The sequence below is a fragment of the Calliphora vicina genome, chromosome 2 (assembly GCF_958450345.1).
Source record: "Calliphora vicina chromosome 2, idCalVici1.1, whole genome shotgun sequence".
In the NCBI taxonomy this organism is placed as follows: domain Eukaryota; kingdom Metazoa; phylum Arthropoda; class Insecta; order Diptera; family Calliphoridae; genus Calliphora; species Calliphora vicina.
This window is the reverse complement of record NC_088781.1, coordinates 98253322-98274634: the sequence shown is the minus strand read 5'-3', so window position 1 is coordinate 98274634 and position 21313 is coordinate 98253322. Positions and strand designations below refer to the sequence as shown.

The 21313-nt window shown below is 31.0% G+C and overlaps 1 protein-coding gene across 1 annotated transcript in view; it reads right to left on the bottom strand.

The window, feature by feature from the left end:
• The window catches only part of Schip1 (Schwannomin interacting protein 1), a 43266-nt gene that overhangs the window by 6536 nt on the left and 15417 nt on the right, over positions 1–21313 (bottom strand). The window contains exons 2-6 of the mRNA XM_065501784.1: positions 17573–18106; positions 17140–17473; positions 15243–16123; positions 14557–15190; positions 14401–14489 (exon numbers count right to left, since the gene is read on the bottom strand). Of these exons, the coding sequence (XP_065357856.1) occupies positions 14401–14489; positions 14557–15190; positions 15243–16123; positions 17140–17473; positions 17573–18094 (2460 nt within the window). The 5' untranslated portion in view covers positions 18095–18106. The remainder of the gene's footprint in view (positions 1–14400; positions 14490–14556; positions 15191–15242; positions 16124–17139; positions 17474–17572; positions 18107–21313) is intronic.

Genomic DNA, 21313 nt, shown 5'->3' with positions numbered 1-21313 from the left:
TTACTAGTTGACCGCCCCGGCTTCGCCCGGTAGCTATTTACTAATGTTAGTTCATCATGAGAGTTTTACCCGGAATTTTTAATTTTTTTTCTTTTCGAATAAAAAAAAATCAGCCAAATCGCTCCAGCCGTTCTCACGTGATGCCATTACATACATGGACCATTTCATTTTTATATATATAGATTTGGGGTTTTTCGAATGAACATTAAAAAAAGCATATGGAAAACTGCACGATCTAAAGATTCAATGCCAAGATTGACCGGTGCGAATTATTCCAGAAAACTCTAGGTATTTTCAAGTATAAAATTGATTTTGGTCATTTTGGTAACAATGACAGCTTTATAATGAGTGTGTTTTGCAGATGTTGTATTATAATTCACCTTTGAATCCAATAATTTGGAAATTTTCGAGATCAACATAAATTTTATCTCTTAACTATTCAGTTAAATGTATTGAATTCATTCCTTTTACTTAAAGACTTAAGAAATTTTTTTTTCAAAAAATGTGAGATTGAAAAAGTTAATAGTACTTTTTCAAAACACTATTTGGTACCAAAGTAAAATTTAGATTGTTTATATCTGGGGGCCAATTACCGCAGTCGAACACGATCGAATACTTAATTTTGGGATTGTCTTATTCGATATCGAATAAAATGTACAGAAAATTATAATGATTACTCTCGATAACGAATGAATTTTTACTCGAACGCTAATAATCATTCGAAATTTATTTTGATTACGAGTGTGCGAATTTGACCCCTGAAGCTAATTTCATATTTCCCAAAATGAAGTTAGAACGGTTTACATTTCTAAAAATCTAAATAAAACAGTGAATGGTACAATTTTAGGCCAAAACAAGTGCCATTTATCAATTTTGATCATATAATTGTAATTTACATCCCTGTTACTACTTACGATTAAAAAAAAAAACATGGAGCAGATGTTTTTACTTCTACAATATTCTTTCGTACTCTATTTCTTTTTTTTAAACATAAATATTTCTTAAGAAGTAAAACAACTGCGCGTGTAAGAAGGTACATTTTATTATACTTTTGTTGTACCTCCCGCAATTTAAACATATTCCAAGAACTCTTTTACATATGAATGCATCAGTGTTTGAAGGCCAGTCCTTCTCTTTGAATGAGTTTGTGTGTGTGTGTCTGCATGGTGTCATGTGTTAAACTGTTTTTTTTTTATTTGAGGGTTGGAATTTTAGTAACAGTAGAAGTTATTGAATGTCTAGGTAAAAATCGGCAAATATTGTATTAATCTTTGAGTACTTGTTCCTGTTTTTTTTTGAAAATCAAGAACATATCGATAATAACGATCTATTAAATACAACTACGATAACAAAAAGTAGAGAATAATTTAAAATATTTCATGTACATTAGGGTGGCCCTTAATAAACGAAAGTTGGATTTTGGCCATTCTCACCCCCCAGTTTGGTGAACATTAGTAAAAAAATCATTATGAAAAAATTTTAGGTATATCGGTTGGGGTTAAGACGTTAAGCCCTCTGAAGTTATGAGATGCATTTACAATTGGAAAAAAATGCATTTTTTCAGTTTTTGTAAAAATGTTGGCATTAAACAATTACTTTTGCAATTTAATTTAAAAGAATTAAAATGTGTACATAATTGTCGTTCTAATGAGACATAAAAAACAGAAATTGGTCAAAAAATGTTAAAGTAAAGGCCATTAACGTGTCTCAGGCAACTAGAATAAGAAATGTAGGAACAAAATTAACATATTTTGGTAAATATTAAAATAAAAGCTCATTTTTACTTTAAATATATCCATATTTACTTGTATATCAGTTTTTGTCTTCGTAGGATACCGTTAACCTATTCGCAAGTATGACCAAAAAAATAAAATTTTTTAACGGCAGTTTCAAAACTCCATTTTCAAATTTTTAAAAATTTTGTTAAACAAATTTCAGAATTTTTTGATCATCTCATTGGGATTTATTGAGAATATAATAATGTGAATATAATGTGAAAAAATTATGAAAATATCTCTTATAGTTTTTCCGTACCTGCAATTTAAATTTTGAAATTTTCGAGAAAAAATAATTTTTGGCAATATTTTGGCATAAGTCCAATTTATCTACTGTTATGTACACATTTTAATTCTTTTATATTAAAATGCAAACGTAATTTTTTAATGGCAAAATTTTTGCAAAAACTGAAAAAATGCATTTTTTCCCCTTATAAATGCATCTCAAAACTTCAGAGGGCTTGCGGCACGTCTTAACATAATATAATTATTCACTTTATTTCACTGTTGTACTTTGACCAGCTGAGTGCTGACCACTGCTTTAGGGCCATCATAATGAAAACAGGAAATGAACATGTTTCTCAAAATATATATATGTATGTATAACGGATTTGCAGTTCCATTTTGAAAAACACATTAAAACGATATTAGATTAGCTAACGCCCGGTCATTATGTATTGTATTTTAAAGGTTCCAGCAGTTATAGTAGACTGTCCCCAACTTTTTATTTTACCTATCGTTTAGGGTGGCAACTAGTTACAACTACGTGAATAGTTATTTTAACACTTGCATGTCCTAAGCAGGGGGTCAATTGAAACTTTTGGTTAACAATGAGGCTAGAGATAGATCAAGCAAATATCGCCTAATAACATTTTAAAATTTTTTCCAGCATTTTAACAAAAAGTCTTCTATAAATTTTTTTAATTCTTAAAAATTGTATACATTTTTGAAAAGAAGACACAATTTCCTATACGGTGATATATATAACATACAGTAGCCCAAGAAAGTCTACATACAGGAAACATTATTATGTTACTTTAATTTAAAGCAGTTTTTTTAGTTTTTTTTTAATGAGATATATAATAATAAATGTCTTATGTCGATTTTAGCAAAAAAAAATTCAAATAACGCCCAAAAGTTCACCGTTATTGGAGTTATTGATTCTGAGTAAAACAACGAAAAATTTATTTTCGGTCACGCCTACTTTTGGGTGGGCGGTGCTATTAAGTTTCATAATATTTTGAACATTAAAGCCAAAAAAACCCAAAAAAAATTTCGTTATTTGACTCAGAATTAAAAAGTCTAATAAAGGTGAAATTTTGGACGTGATAGGAAATGTTGCTAAACCCGACTTAAGTGATGTTGTTTTAATTTTTTTTAGTGTGAATTTATTTTTTTAACAAATATATTTCATTAATTTTAACTTACAAATACTGCTTTCAACGAAAGAAATTTAATTTGAATTCCTGTATGTAGACTTTATTGGGCTACTGTATATATCTTATCTTTTCCACTAGTCAAATTTATGGATTCAAAATCAACAACAAACAGAAAATTTACAGAATATTGCCGTTTTGTAAAAAGGGCACTGCATTGCTGACTATTGCAGTACTAAACATAGAAAACAGTGCACGATTTAGCTAATTGCTACGAGTTATGTATCTTATCTTTTGTGAACAGCTTTTAATCATTTAGGGCTTGTTTTATTTGGAACTTCGTTTTCTATATGTGTGAAAAAATATGAATTTTACAATTTTTAACGCCGTTTTAAAAACCAAAAATTTCGAAATTTTTCTAAAACGACTGCGAAGATTAAAAAGGTTTTAAGCCTTACTTAAAGGTAATTTTATTGCGGAATTTAGGTTTTTTCATTCTATTCAAGAAACTAAACGGTTTCTGAATTACGCGAATATATGTTGTGCAACCTCCTCCATATATCTCGAATATATTTCGACGGTATATCTCGAAAATACGAGCTAGACTAAAAAACGAAAAGGGATACCCCCCACAAAATGTTAGTTTTCTTTAAAATATGAATAAAATTGTTTTAATTTATTGTTTGAACGGTTTATTTCGTGCACATATTAAGTTACTGAATTACTTAATATGTGCACGAAATAAACTGTGAGGTTATTTTTCTTGAAATTTCGTTTTTATGTTAAACTAGTTGATCGCCCCGGCTTCGACCGGTAGCATTTACTAATGTTAGTTCATCAAGTTTCTCCAACCCACGCACACCAGCCTGTTCTTATTTATTTGTAAATAAAATATCTAAATTTGTACTGCATACTTTAGGGAGCTTTTTTATTACAGTTGACTGGAATCACAAAAAAAAGAATTTCCGAGTTTTACCAGGAATTTAAAAAAAAAATCAGTCAAATCGCTCCAGCCGTTCTCACGTGATGACATTACATACATGGACCATTTCATTTTTATATATATAGATATTTTTAATAAATCAATTGTTTTTATTTTTTTTTTGTAAATACAATTAATAATACCATATTTTCAAGTATTTGTCGGTGTTATTTTTTTAGTATGTAAGATAATTATAAAAATATAACGAAATCTTTTATAAAAAGTCATATGCACGAAATAAGCTGTGAGCCACTGTAGCCATTGGAAAAATCGAACTTTTTTCCAAAATATCGGTCTAACCTTGGTGTAAATTTAATCCCGATCGGAAGACATCGATTTTAAAAGTTGGTTCACTTGACATGAAATCCCCCATATGTAAATGGTTGCTTAATTTGGTGTAATAGTTCTTGAGTTCATCGAATACGAACAAACACTTTTATTTTATTATACCCTCTAAAATGAGTGGTTAAAATGGAGTGAAAATTTTCCAAAAAAAAAAACGACGACATTATTTTAATTTACGCAAAAACCTTCGGAAAAATGATGATACCCGCAAATCAAATTTTGAAATTAACACTAATGTACATAGATATTCCTATGTGAGTTTGGAGTTTATTAGATATAAAATTATTTTTTTTGGAAAACTAGTACAAAAGATATTTGCAAAAAACCAATTAAAGTCAAGGTAAAAATCTAAAAATTCAAAATTGAAACTTAAATTCTTTTAAAGTATAAGAGAAAAATTAGTAAAATAAACCGGATCTTTTTTACTATTCTATTTGCCGTTTAACCAAAATTCATTTAATATCTCTCCGTATCTGTACAAGTTACGCGTTCAGCAATGTTTATCAAACTGAAGATGGTCAACTTTGAAGCCCTGTATCTCAACTTTTTTTTTTGTGTTTGATTTGGTTGCACATCAATTTGCAATCGGACTAGTAGCTTAGAATGACAGATTTATTACCACTTTTCTTCCGATCGACCCCACTGTGCCGGATTTGAACGGAATTATCAAGGTTTTTGGCACCATATAGTTGGAGTGTCGCGTGGGAGACAAATGAAAATATTTATAAAACAGAATAAATACTGTTCATTTTCAATGCTTTGTTTCAATCAACATTAATTTTTAATATTTTCTTTCTTAATTTTTTTCCGAAGTTAGGCGGTCTGGACAAAAACTTTGTAAACTAGTGTAATTTAATGTTATAAAATTAAGTTAGTTAAAAATCAACATTTCTTTTATAACTTTATGTTAATTAAGTACTAGCTCTGATAAATCTAAATAAAGCTGGAATTACGATCGACGCACGATTGAGTGGATAAATGTGGGACAATCACGGGTAAATCGGGACATTTGGCAACACTAGTACAAACGAATGTCTTACTAACATTTCAGTTTTTTTCCTTACATTAATACAGTGAAATAGATTACAATTTTATTTCATAAAGTCCAACCAATAAATTTTGTTAGAGGAGACAAAAAAAAAAAGACTCGTGTATCGGCGTTTTGAAAGTTTACATCTGAATTTCATTTGAGGGGGGGTTAAAGTTTCCCAACTCTGGTACATTCTTATTGTTAATCGTCATAAGAAACCATATGATCCTTACATTTTAGGTTTAAAATGTGTTCCGCAAAGTTATGTAAAATGTTACGGAGTATATTTTTGTAGAATATGTTAACCCTCTAAATCCTCAAGCCATGGATCTTTTTTATCCTTCTTTTAAAAATGAGCAAAAAACACCATTACAACAGGGATGAATGGGGTTAAAATGTTCCGCAAAAATATTGTCCGTAACATTTTACTATAAGTCCCTAAATACACCAAAACGGAAAATTTAAACAGAAAGTCAGAAACAAGACAACAAAAGAGAGCCGAGGGTTAATTTCGCATTTATTAAGAATTTTATTTTAAAGAACATTTTAGGTATAAAATGTAAATTTATGCAAAATGTTACGGAGAACATTTTTGTAGAATATGTTAACCCTCTAACTCCTCAAGGCATGGGTCTTTTTTGTCCTTCTTTTAAAAACAACAAACTCTATTAGAACAAGGATTTAAGGGGTTAAAATGTTCCACAAAAATATTGTCCGTGAAATTTTGCTTAGGGCTAATTTCGCATAAATCCAAACTTTAACCCGCCCTCAAATGAAATTCAGATGTAAACTTTCAAAACGCCGATACACGTGTCTTTTTTTTTTGTCTCCTCTATCAAATTTTATTGGTCGGACCTTGTAATTTTGGAAAAAATTTGATTTTGTTGTATAGTGTAATTTATTAACTATGACGTAATCAAAAAATTTATCAGGAAATCCTCATAGCTTATTTAAAAATAAGAGAAACATGTTGCGTACAGGAGATTACACAGGTCAACAAATATTGGTGCCAAGATACCGTTAATGGTTTTGTATTAAGTGTGGATTCATAAAAACAATAATGTTTTTAATTTGTTTTCTTACGTGTAGCTTTCATAAGTAAATTCGTGTGCCTGTTTCGTTTAAAGCTGTATTTGTAAGTTAAAAACACTAAAAAAAATTAAAACAACATCACTTAAGTCGGGTTTAGTAACATTTCCTATCACGTCCAAAATTTCACCGTTATTAGAATTTTTGATTCTGAGTCAAATAACGATTTTTTTTTTGGTTTTTTGGGCTTTTATGTTCAAAATATTTTGAAACTTAATATCCCCGCCCACCTAAAAGTAGGTGTGACCGAGAATAATTTTTTCGTTATTTTACTCAGAATCAATAACACTAATAACGGTGAACTTTTGGGCGTTATTTGAATTTTTTTTTTGCTAAAATCGACATAAGACATGTATTATTATATATCTCATAAACAAACTGCTTTAAATTAAAGTAACATAATAATTTCTCCTGTATGTAGACTTTCTTCGGCTACTGTACACACAAACAAATTACACATTGAAATTAAATAATTATTTTTTTTCGTTTTATACTAGTGTTGGATCTGAAAAAAAAAGTGGATATAAATCTGTAACTTCTAAACGAATAGCCCGATTTTAATAAAATTTCCCATGGCTATAAAGTAGGTGTTGAATTTGGGCTTATAACACTAAGGGGTTATAACACGAGCCACAATACCCCAAAGTGGGGCACCTCGGGTATATCAAAAATTAAAAATGATGCCAAATTTTTGTTTGTGATCCGATTTGAAAGATTTATATATATATGAAATTATATATAAATATATTATCCCGTATAGTTTACGAGTTATTCACATTTGAATAGTAAAAGTAAAATAATATTAAAATTCGTATTATTGCGTGGTCCACAAGCCTTCCGAAGTAGATCAATTTTTTATATAAATTTCAACTTTAGACAACATTTTCTCAAATCGCATAGCTGATTTCATAAAATTAAGACCTGTTTTGTATGTCCCAATATATTCATCAATATTGTGCAAAGGGATTTCATAGCTTGGTCCCTTCAATAAATCTAAAAAATCCCAATTTTGGCAATTTTGGAAAGTTTTTTGGGAATTGTGGGGTTGTCATTAACAATTCACAAATATCTTTTTCACTTTTCGATTTGGAAAGTTTCTATATAAGTGTAAAATTTCATTAAAAACGATTCATAAAAAAACTGTTATTGCATTTTAAAAATTAAAATTTTCCAAAAAAATCAGCTATCAATTTTTTATTCCCATATTTTTGAAAAAAGTCTTTTATAATATTTTTAATTCTTAAACATTTTGTATATTTTTGAAAGGAGGAGGAGGATAATTTCCTACACGTTGATATATAATATGTATATCTTTTCTTTTCCGCTAGTCAAATGGCATCCAAATACATAACTCGCAGTAATTAGCTTCATCTTGTAGTTGTCTGTCATGTTTGGTAATGCAGATTATCGGTAATGCAGTGGACAAAAATATATTACAAAACAGCAATTTTCTATAAATTTTCAGTTTGTTGTTGATTTTATATATATAAAATCGGGAAAGAATTGGATCCGTTATTAGCCAAAAACCAGACCAAGGTGGGTAAATAAAATAAAATTTTCTTTTCAAATGCGAATAACTATAAGGGATAATATATGGCTAAAGCAATGTTTTTTGTAGATCTCTTCTAGTAGATTCCATATATACAGTGGTGGCCACCAATTTAAGACAAATACTTGAATTAATTTCATCAACTGAATTTTAAGTATATAAATGTGAGAAAATATGTTTATTTAAAAAATTTTTTGTTGGTCAAGTTGTAGAAAAATTTTATGTGTTCGTGGTGAATATGTATGAATTGACACAGTCGAATAAATCACACTTGTGTGTTAAAACAGTCCTAATGCATAGATATTTGTGGAAATATTTGAAAAAATAATTGAGAATCACGTGAAATTTAGCAAACAATTTTTGTCTTAAATTCCTGGCCACCACTGTATATAATCTTTCAAATCGGATCGCAAACAAAAATTTGGCATCATTTTTAATTTTTGATATACCCGAGATGCCCCACTTTGGGGCATATAATTACTATAATTATTTATATGATTGTGGTAACCATAATATGTTAAAGTTACGGTTCACTTGATTGTAGTAATAATATATATGATTGTAGTAAATAAGTATATATGCTTGTGACAACCATTTTTTATGATGAAGTATTTACCACATTATGTTGTTCTCGGCCTATGACTATCATAATCTGGGAGCAACATATTATGATATAATGATTAATGATGAAATGATTGCCATAAACATATATTTATTTACTGCAATCATATACTTATATGATTGCGATAATCATATGGATGATAAATTTACCATTTTATTCTCTGGGTGCATATGAAATTATCAATATTGAAAATCTCTTAAAATAAAACATAGGAAGGTAATGTCATGATATTTATACCCTACACCCTTAAAGTATACCGATCGACTTAAGGTAGGGTCACACATGGCAAATATTTGCTCAAAAAAGCGTAACCACTTTTTCTTAGCAAAAATTTGTTTCACGTGTTTACTCATACAATTGTTTTGTAAGATCAAACAGCATCAAATAAAATAAAACAAAATTTTTAGTTTTGAATTATACAAAGTAAAATAAATTTTTGGAATAAATAAAAGAATTCAAATATATTTTATTTAGTGGTTACGTCTTTTTCGTCAAATATTTGTTATGTGTGACCCTACCTTTAGAATCACTTTCTGAGTCGATTAAACAATGCATTTCAATGTCCGTTTGGCTGGCTGGCTGTCCATGTAGATATATTTTGAAGATATTTCGATATAATTTTTTGTACATATAATTTTTTCGGCCCAAGGACCATGCCTATTGAAACTGGCTGAAATCGGTCCATTATTTCACCTATCCACCATACAAATGTCCTCTTGAAATTGGACTTTATCGGTCATAAATGTTTAATTTATATATGTATCTACACAAATTTCGCTCCAAATAAGTTTTGTATATACAAAATTCATGTCACTAAATTTTGTTACGATCGGTCCATAATTAGTCATAGCTCCCATAGAGACCTCAACTAACCTCACACAAAACTGCTATTCGTTTTTGAAACAGATGAGTTTTCAATTTTTCCATTGAAAGTACACACATACAATCTGAGTTGAAAAAGTTCATTTTCTAAACAGATTTCTTTAAGATTTTCCGGTAATGGTAAATGTCCTAGAAATCAGGAACCTTGTACTCGTGGAATATGTAATAATTTTACAAACGATTTTCGGATTTAAAATCTTTTCGGCTGTTGTGGTTATCCCGTTAATTAGTCTTTAAAAGTCAAGGACAAATTATTTTAGTTCAATACTTTTTAATAGCTTATAATTTCGAAATATGCAGTCATAGACAAAATATACATAGAGCGGAAACTTTCCTGTCAAAGACCTAACTCATTTGTCAAAAACCTGAGTGGTGAGAATGTAAATGTAAAATAAAACTAGAGTATCCAAAACCGAAAAACCGTCAACCGGTTTTTCATCTTTGTAAACTCCACCGGTTTTTTGTCAAACCGGTTTTTGTATGACGGTTAACCGGTTTTAATGAAATATATTTTCTAAAGCTTATTCAAATATATTTATGAAAAAATTTGATAGCATTTTTAAAAATATTGATTTATTTTATAGAAAATTGTAGCATTTGACAACATTTCGTAAAACATATAAAATAATTGCATAAAGAATTCAAAAATGCAAAATTTCCATTAAATAAAAATTTAATATAAACCGGTTTTTTTGAAGACAAAAACCGAAACCGCTTAACCGGGTTTTTAACAGATAATAATCGAAACCGGATTTTTCAAAAACACTCTTTTTCGGTTTAACCGGAAACCGGTTTTTTGGACACTCTAGTCTCAATGTCAAACAGTACAATAGCACTGAATTTTCCATTCCTGCTGTATGATGAAGTCTGTTGATGCGAGGATTTAATGAATCATATTAAGAATTTAAAAAAAAGCTTTTGAAAACATTAATAAATAATTGGAAAATACTGAGACTCTCAAGATAATGTAGATATTATTTTACATAGCATGTCACGATAATATCAGTACATTAACCCCTTTGAAAATGTAAGTATTTCCCCAAGGTCGAAAAGACGTTGTCCTGGCGATACGACTTTTTATAAGAAAATTTAAATACATGTGAGTGTTATGTGTGTTAAAAATAAATAAGTAGTATTCATTCATTAAAATTTAATAATTTTAGCTTTTAAACAGAAACAAGTTTTTGGATTTTAATTAGTTACTTTCTGTTTTGTTTTTTTTTTCCTTAGTAAATAAAACTGCCTTAATCTTCGAAACAAAATCAAAATATTGTTGCTTGAACTTGAAAGATTTAAGCAGTACTCCTAGTATGCTCTCTGAGTCATTTTAGCTAATACCAGTTTTAACAATTTCAATGCAAATTTTAAATTGTTTTTTATGCAGTACGTGAATTAACTTAAAGTTTAGTTAAAAAGTTTAAATAATAATGTATACTTAAGTAGGTACCTCTTCTTTCCAATTACCAGCCGTATTGTTGACAATCGATGTAAATAGTTCCACTGTGTCAACACTTTCATTTTCATCATAGCACAGTGTGTATAAATCAAACACGAACCTAGAATCCTTCTTATAATGGCGACGTGTTAGCGCAGTGGATTTAAATGTTTCCTCAAAATCATCAAATGTATCTTCAGTGGCCATGGCCACTGATTTTGCAGAAAGTTTATTTAGTTTGGTCGGTCTATTTGGCATATAAACTTATTGTTTCGACCATGTATTTAAAATTTTATTCAACCACAAGATACAAAACACACTTTAACACGAACGAATAGATTCAATTCACTGTGTACTATGTACGAGATTTTTAGCTGGCTATGTTTTTTTTTAATACGAATACGTTAGTTGTATCTCTGAGTATTAGAGGATGGACAAAAACACGACACGCTTTTCGTTTTTGTATCTTGTAGATTTTTTAGTTATTATTTGTGTTGTTAACAAAATAATGACGTTTTTTTAATTATTTTCATTTGGGTAATTGTGTAACGAATTGTATTTTACTCTCAGTTTTTGTTTTGTAGATTATTTTAAGCTTGTGATTATTTATTGCTAGTAATAGTTAATGGTTTAAACGCGAAATCCAAGAGAGGTAGAGTGTGCTTTTGATAACCTTGACTCTTCTTCATCAGTTATGTTTCAAACACTCGTGTATTCCGTTAGTCACTGCGAAGCTTATGGCCTGAACTTAAAATTACAACTAAAATCAAATAACTTGTTGACTGACAGACATACTGGCTGGCTGGTTGGCTGCCTCCATGGCTGAATGTACGAATAGTGAACGCTGTTTGTTGTACGTGCAAAGAGATTGCAACAAAAGTATATTATTTTCGAAAAAGTAATAATGGCAAAAAATTAAATTACAACTTAAACTGAAAGCTTTAATAAACTCCGGTGTGAAGTGAGTGAAGTGCGATCTGCATGGTTGACTCAATGTAGTGTTGTCATGTTTTTCCATAAATGTTGGGAAAATATTTACAAAAACCAATACATTTGGTGTAACTGAATATTGTATAAATGTATGCAGTGAAGCCATATGCAAAATAAATACAGAAGACATTACATTGGGTCATGTCAAATGATTGATCACTCCATGCTGATCCAGCATATCACGAAACTCACTGAATATATGAATTTCCAATGAAAAGTATATCCAGGGACTATATTCAATACCCTCTATTTTAGATTTCCAGGAACAATACTTTTTGAGGCCATTTTTTATTTTTGTGTTTATATATTTATAAACATTAGGCCGGGTCGAATTGTATGGACGATAAAAAAGTAAACAATCGTATAGCAAAAACGCAATCTACGGAAAATTCTATGAAAGTTTCCTCAAGAAACCATAGGTCTAAAATGAAATCCTATCTTGCGCATTTCTACTTTTATCCAATGATATTTCAGTATATATTTTTTTAATAGTTTTTTTATTGGATAAAAGTTGAAATGAGCAAGATAGGATTTGATTTTAGACCTATGGTTTCTTGGGGAAAAATTCTTAGAATTTTCCGTAGAATGCATTTTTTTATGAAAAAAATCGACCCAGCCTAATAAACATACTTTAAACTACTATTTTACTATTAATTCTCTCTTTAATTAACATTTGTATGTTATTTATAATATACTAGCTGTCCCGGCAAACGTTGTTGTGCCATAGCTCACACAAAGTTTGAAGACTCCCACTATAATAGTACTCCAGATATGCAATAATAATTTTTTACTTTGTATGGGAGGTGCCATGCCCATTGTCAATTGTGAATCTAAATCATCCAGGGATCCACTCAAACACACACAAAAAATTTCATCGAAATCGGCCCAGCCGTTAAGGAGGAGTTCAGTTACTAACACACGTGCTGAAGAATTATATATATAAAGACTAGTTGACCGCCCCGGTTTCGCCCGGTAGGATTTACTAATGTTAGTTCTTCAAGTTTCTCCAACCCACATACCTGCCTGTTTTTATTTATTTGCAAATAAAATATCTAAATTTGTACTGCATACTCTTAGGAGCTTTTTTATTACAGTTGACTGGACTCAAAAAAAAATTTCCGAGTTTGGTTTTTTCTTCACAAACAATCTTTTCAAATCGAATAAAAAAATCATCCAAATCGCTCCAGCCGTTCTCACGTGATGCCATTACACACATGGACCATTTCTATTTGATTTCCTATTGATTTCTTCGACATTGTTGAGTATTGGGAGGAGATTGCGTTGGTCAAGAAACCGTTGATTCACAATGGCGAAATACGTTTTCTGCAACTATAGGTTCTCAATAGAATTAGAAGCTGAAAAGGGAACACCTCTTCTAAACAGGAGGAAAACCAAATAGGTAACACTTTGATAGGTAACACTATGGATATTGAAAGCGCTGTGGAAAACCTGGAAACCCAATACCCTTTCAAGGACATCAAAAGCGGACGCAGTGGGGTATTTGTTTATATACTGACAGTTAGGCCGCAATAAAAAACTCTAACAGGTGTATACACAACATCTAATTTAGTCCAGGAATGCCTGGACTCACTCAGACTAGATGGGGTTGGGTAACCACATGCACTATAACCAGGACGATATGGTCCCAACCAAACCGAGGGCGGGCAACATTTCTTCTTGGCTTAACACGCTCACAAGTTAGTGATGTAGTGGCGGTTATAACCGGTCACTGTACTTTTGGCAGCCATGTGAGAAGACTTGGCTTGCCCTATAATGACTTCTGTAGAAGTTGTCAAAATGAAGAGGAGGATAAGAATATTTTTCATCTTCTTTGTCATTGTCAGGCATTATCTACGCTAAAGGTTTCTGGGACATCGTTCCTTAAATAGTCTTTCTGAGAGTTCATTAATGCCTTTATCGGGAATAGCATTTGGCTAATCAGGCCAGACAAGGGAATCTCCACGGAGAGTCCTAATAATCGCCAATTGACTGGTCCTCTTCACTTTTCTAACCCTTAAGCACATCGACTGTCCCCTTCTCTTTTCATATCTATCTGTCCCAAGTAAGCTGCTATTCTTTTCTGTCTTCACTTTGCGGCTGCCTGGTAACCTAATATATTGATTTGTTAAATCTATTCAATAATATGAATACTGAAATGGTCCTTTGTCATTATTCAAATGGTATTTTTAAATTTCTAAATTAACGAACTTAGGACCATATGTTTCTAAACACACATTCCGCTAATAAAGATTCAGGTTAATAGTATTTTTATATTTTGTTTGATATTGAAACGAATTTGTTGCCTTTTATCAATTTCTTTCTTACCTTCTTTTCTATTTCCTTGGCCATTTTTAAATGCTGCTGCAATTGTTCCATATCAACTTCCATACCAATTTTATAAGCGTCAAATAATTCTGTTGAATTACATAAATATGAATTTTATAGCTTTAAGATTTATTTTGAAAACCACAGCAAACTTACCCAATGCACTTGGTGATATTAAATCTGTACTACCGCGCGAACCACGATCGTTAACCGAATTCTTAAGATACTGAGCCCATGATGATAATTTTGCATATTTACTATTGCTTAGTATTTGTTCTTTGTCGCTGATCAATTGTTGATATTGATTCAATTCGGCCTCCTCTCGCTTGCGACTCGAATTACCATCGGATTTATTACTACTACGTTTGGGGTGAAACAAGCGACTTGCAATACTCGGTTTCGAATGGGTATTTTTGACAATTTTTGCCGATTTCTCAACATGATTTGATTGGGATTTCTTATTTGAACGTGATGCCTGTTGACAACGCTTGTACTCAATTGCAACTGGGGGTAATTGTCGATCGTCATAGGAAGATTTTTGATATTTAGGTTTCGATCGGATATCGGACTTGGGTGATTGTTGTGGGCTTAAATTTGATTCTATATGAACTTTGGATAGGGAGTTTTGATGGGAATTTTGTGTAGACAATGGTAAATCAACAGCATTATCATCAGCTAACTCAGGCGATATTTTATCAGTATCTTCGTTATCGGCTTGTTTATTCAAGGCCTCCAAATATTTATTAGTATCAATTTGATCTTTGGCTACCGATAAAACTGCATCAGAAATCTGTTAAATATAAAAATGTAATAGAATTACAAATATTATTTCATTTACATACTTTTTCGCCTTCATCCATTGGTAACTGCATTAGATCTTGAGTATCAACCAAACGTCTGTAGCCACTAACCAATAAACCAAATTCTCTCTCGACTTCCTGGCCAAAGTCACCAATTATATCAACGGGTGTTAAGCCGAATGACATTTCATCTTTAATTTCCGTACTGCGCATACCATAACAATTAACACCGTGTGGTTTTTCCATTTTCAAATTGGCATTCTTTGTATCTTGATATTTTCTTTCGGGTACAAGATGAGGACTTACGCCTCGTAGCAGATCAGGTCGATTTTCTTTTTTGTGCAACGGTTGCACGTGCAGATTATAATTCTTAATTAGAATATCTGGTGTAATCGAAACTGGTGGCATATTGCTGTGATTTTGTAAAAGACACTCTTGCTTCTCCAACAAAGTAAGCGTATTCTTTAAATGATCTTGCAAATCTGCAATATTAAATGGCTGATTGTTAGTGTGACCATTGCGATTGGTAGCATCATCCAGAGATGGTCTATGACCCTTACTGCATTCCATAAGACAAATGTCTTCATCTGCTTCAGCATTCTGAATGAAATCTAAATTATTCTGCTGCTCAGTAGAGATCATAGTCTTTTCTGGAGTATTATTGTTGTAAGTGTTCAATTGTATTTGGGATTTCTCCTCATTTAGACTTTCGAAACTGTCGGCGCTCAGTTCCATTTCATACTCTGACATATCGCTCTCGTAGGAATCGGAGGGTGAACTAGTAATAAAATGTTCTGAGAGGGTGTGAGCTAAATGTTGAAAACCCGGATAGTTAGGATTAATTATACCTCTGGGAAAAAATGAGTGCTTTGGTGTGTGTAAGGAGCCGCTAGATGATGAAGCTGATGTCAAAAAGTCATCCTCTGAAACGAAATGTTTTAAACGAAATTTGATTGGAAGTGAATCTTTCTAAATTTTAGTTCTAAATGTATCTCTAAAATGTGAGTATATAATGTTCTCCGGTTTACGATAGATTTTTTTAATTTTAATGTCCATGTCTTTAGTTATTGAATATGACATCATTCAAATGTTCGCCGTGACTTCGCACATCTTCTAAGGGGTGCTAATTTCAAAGACTCTGCCGCCTTGATCCAGTTTAATTGGAACGGATGTCTGAGTAATGTTGACTTTAAGGGTATCGGTCTACTGTGGCTTTTAAAAACCTCACAAGGAAAAGTATATCGACATCTAATCGCTCTTGGTAACCAAATCGTATTAAATTTGTGAGAGATTACCATACTCTTAAATCATTCATGCAGAATGTCCACTGTGGAGACTATGTGGCTCGTGGCACCATCCTGCTGGAACCGCAAATGTCAATTGGATCTTTTACCCTAGTCTCGATGCAAAATTCACCTAGCTGAGGTCTTTCAAAGTCCGAGTTCTTCCTCTCGGGTTTGTTCGCGGCTAATCTGGCGTTCCTTTGACGCACAGTTATTTGATTTTATAACGAACCGGTCGTTTCGTATTTGGCCACCAAACCTGCCAGAATCGACTTTGAAGGGACACGTGCCGCAACAGTTGCTCTAATGAAGCATCATCTTGATCATAATGTTTTGTAATTTGGACAATTGTGCGCAATTGTGTCAATTTTCCATTGTGATTTTCCATCAGTGACGACATAATAAACAACATATTTGACAGACACCGCCATAGCAAAATGGCCGCCACAGACTGTCAACATAGACCCACCCTTATTGGAAAGCATTTATAAACTTTACCGGCTTAGTTCCTATATGATATGGGTTTGTACCGATGATATTCGATAAATATTGATAAAAAAATCTTCAAAAATTAAAACATCTCTTTGATATTTCAGAATTGTTTCTCAAGTAAATATGGTCTAATAATAAAAATTAATTACACAGACTATACCAACCTTTTTCATCGCTATCATAAATTGATTTAGTATCACTGCACAAATCAATCATAGAATGATCATCGTAATCATTGTCGTCTGGTTCAAAACCACTCTCAACTTTTTCCGTATCTATAAGATCCTCAGATTTATCGTCAATAAGCTCTAAATTCTCCGCTTCAATCTTTTTACAATTTGCTGCATTATATTGACTAAATGCCACATCAAATGGATTCGTACAAATGTGTTTTCCACCACAATCGTTATTGCTATTAGGTGTTTCTTGAGAATTGATCAATTCAATGGGATCCAAATCAGTATCAGTCACATGATCGTCTGAACCATTTTTCAATAACTAAGAGGGGAAAGTGTGAAAAAAATGAAAAAAATGTTCTGGTGATAATTTGTCCATTGGCTAAATATATGTGTATAAGAATGATTGTTTTGAACTAACATTAATATTTTCAAAGTCTCTTACACAATCCTCGTAAAAGCTTTTGTTTGTGTTAAATATTTCCTTGAAACTTTTGTAAGTGTTTCCGGTATTGTTGGCGTCTTTGTCATAGCAATCTTCAAATGGGTTTACGAGTGTTTTTGGTAGTGCCCCGCAGCAATAGTGCGGTAGAACATTATTATCATTTAAATGATTCAAAATTGGTGGAGAATATTCTGTAGGTGTGGAATTCAATGCCTTCAGTATAAATTCATCTGCTGATGAGGCATAATTTGTTATCGTTGTTGCTACAGTCGTTGCGGATGCTGCTGAGGCAACTGTGTTAGCAGTTGGAGTGATTGTAGACGTCTCCCTATAATAAGTGGGTGTTCCCGAAATCGGTGTATTGTCGAATTTATTGTGCCCTGTTCCTAGTGCCGATAAAAGCAGAGAATTTGTGCTGTGATTTTCTCGTTGGTTATTAATTGGATTGAATACAGATGCAGCGTAACCAGCTGTTGCTGAAATATCGGGAACTCGCATAACGGTCAAAGTCTGGAAATCAAAAACAAATTAAATTAAAAGCAATTTTTATTAATGTATAAATAATATAAACTTATTGTATTATTGCCTAGCTAAGTAGAGCCTTAGGAAGGAAATGCAATTTTCTTATCTTTTTTTCATTTGTTCATGTCTAACAACTAGGGTGATCGAATCTTCAACATATTTTAGAAACCGGTTTTCGGTTTCTTCGAAAAATTGCAATTTAATATTAACCGGTTTTTAATAATAACCGGTTAACTGTTTTTTTGGCCAAATATTATAGCGCATAGAAATAATTAGAAAAAAAGTTTTATTTTTTAAAATAATAGTTATTAAAACAAAAACACTTCATGGAAAAACATAACAAAAGAAAAAAAGGATCATATAATTATGATAAAGAGTAAACATGTATTCTAATAACAAACAATTATCCTTTAATTCTAATTTTGATTACTTTTTTAACCTTCGCAAGGTCTTCGGGTCAAATTTGACCCATTTTGAAATTAAAATTGACTTTTTTCTAAATGTCAGTGGTTGGTATTTTTGATATTTTATGAATTTTATTTAATTGCAACTGTCAACAACTACGTTAGGTTTTTAGAAAAACAAATTGGCAAAAAATATCCATACAATTTTTTGCACTTAAGGTCTTTGCGTCATATTTGACCTGGAGCAAAAATCTTGAATTTTTGTTACGCACAATTAAGTAAAATGTTGTCAGAGCTTTGGTAGCACTAATATATGCTATGTTTTTCTTATTCTTCATAATTTCTTCGGATAAAATTTGAGTCATTTTGAAACTAAAATTGATTTTTTTCTAAAAGTTAGTGGTTGATATTTTATGACTTTTATTTAATTTCAAATGTCAAAAACTACGTTAAGATTTTTAAATGAAAATATTGACAAAATAAAATATATATTTTCTATTTGTGTCAAAATTGACACGAAGGTCGTTAACGTCAGTAAATTTGGTCAAAATAGACAATATGGATAATGACAATATGGATAATGACGTATATAAAAAAAATGGAGTGAAATTTTTTTTTTCAAAAAATGAAAAAACTGCACAAAAAAAATTAATTTTGTTAGGTAAACAAATATTAAAATATTTAAAATTTTTATTTTGAAGAATAATTTGGTGAAGGGTATATAAGATATCTTAGTTGTTTAAATTAAAAACTATGTATTGCTGATTTTCAATAACAAAATGCTCATGATATATACATATATCTCAAATGTTGATCTAGGATATCTGGGTCCTTCGGAAAATGTATTACACGGACATGTAGGGAAGTCCATATAACGAATCCAGAATATATAAATATTCTTTATGGGCCGCAACTGAAAGTCGTTGAAATTACAAATGGAATGACATACATATAAGTATATAAGTATATATTACAAATTACAAATATATTTGTAATTTCCCTTGCCACTCATGGTGTAGTGGCAATTTACAAGAAGCAACATATTCAGGTCAGTGACAATGCAAATTTTCATATAACTCAAAATAATAATGAAACAAATATGTATTTAAAATAATTCCATTGAAGTGTTTCTAAAGTTCAACCCTGCGGACTTTTGTTACGATTATTTTCTAAAAAGTTTTTGTGGCTTTCAGTTTTGCTTAACAGCGAAATTCATTTTCTAATTTCATTCTTGTGGTTTTTAAGGCTTAAAATAATTTCAGCCTAATTCTGTTATTGCACGAGTGTACGATTTTGTTCATAGCAAATGCTTAGCTGCAGGTCTTTTGAACTTCTTCTTTTATAATTTCTATTGCCAGTGCTTTATAGTAATGGATTTTTAAATAATATTTATTATTATAGTTTATTATTATAGTTAAAATTAAAAAAAAAACAATGAAGTTATTTTAAATAATAGTTAGCGGTTTCCGAAATATGTCTTTCCCTTAATGAGAGCCCATGTTAAAGCGGACTGAATTTGGATTTAAAATATCCAATGTCATTGAATTACATATATCCAGAAGTAGACCTCTTTATGTTCAGAAGTTTTGAGCCAAATTCATGCGAAAACAAGTAAGAAAATAAGTAGGTCAAGCTCGACCATATATACCGACCCCACTAATTTTATAATTAGTGGGGTCGGTCATACATTTAGATTCGTTTGGGGCACTTTTGACTTTTGGGTCAAAATAAGGAACATCAGAATTCATTTTGGAGGTATAGATCCTTGGGCAAAGTATCTTGTTTTGATCACTAGAGTACGATTTTCCTTGTCACTTGGGTGATTTTTAAATCGACTCGGCCTAGTATATATAAAATAAAAATTTCATATTTCTGGTCTCCAGTCAAAGGGCCGATTATTTGATAAAAGCTTTGAATATATTGTATAATATCTGTAGTAAATTTCATTGAATTTCATCACAAATGATAAATGAAAAACATCAATGACTTATTTTTTGTGTTAAATATAATTTATATATAATTGAATGTCTTGAGTTACAACATTTTTATTTTAATAGATATCCTACTCACATCTTCCTAAGTGACAAAATAGGCCTTAAAGGAAAAGACCTAAGCTTTCTTTTGAGCAAAAAAAAATTTTTTAAAAAAAGTCCCATATTGGAAAAAAATTTCGATTTTGCAAAAAAAAATTAAAAAATTGTTACAAAATATTTATTTTGATAGATATCCCACTCGCATCCCACTAAGGGACTAAAAATATCTTAAAGGAATGGACCTAGGCTTTCTTTTGAGCAAAAAAAAAATTAAAAAAGGGCCCATATTGGAAAAAAATTTCGATTTTGCAAAAAAAAATTAAAAAATTGTTACAAAATATTTATTTTGATAGATATCCCACTCGCATCCCACTAAGGGACTAAAAATATCTTAAAGGAATGGACCTAAGCTTTCTTTTGACTACAAAAAAAATTTTAAAAAAAGGGCCCATTTGGAAAAAAAATCGTATTTGCAAAAAAAAAAGTCAAAAATTGTAAGTCTTGAGTTAAAAAATATTTATTTTGATAGATATCCCACTCGCATCCCACTAAGCGACCAAAAGGGTCTTCAAGGATAATATCTAAGCTTTTGTTTGACCTAAAAAAAAAGATTAAAAAAGGGTCCATTTTGAAAAAAAAAAGTCGACAAAGTTTTTGATTTTGCAAAAAAAGTCAAAAATTTTATGTTTTGAGTTACAAAATATTTATTTTGATAGATATCCCACTCGCATCCCACTAAGCAACCAAGTAGGTGTCCA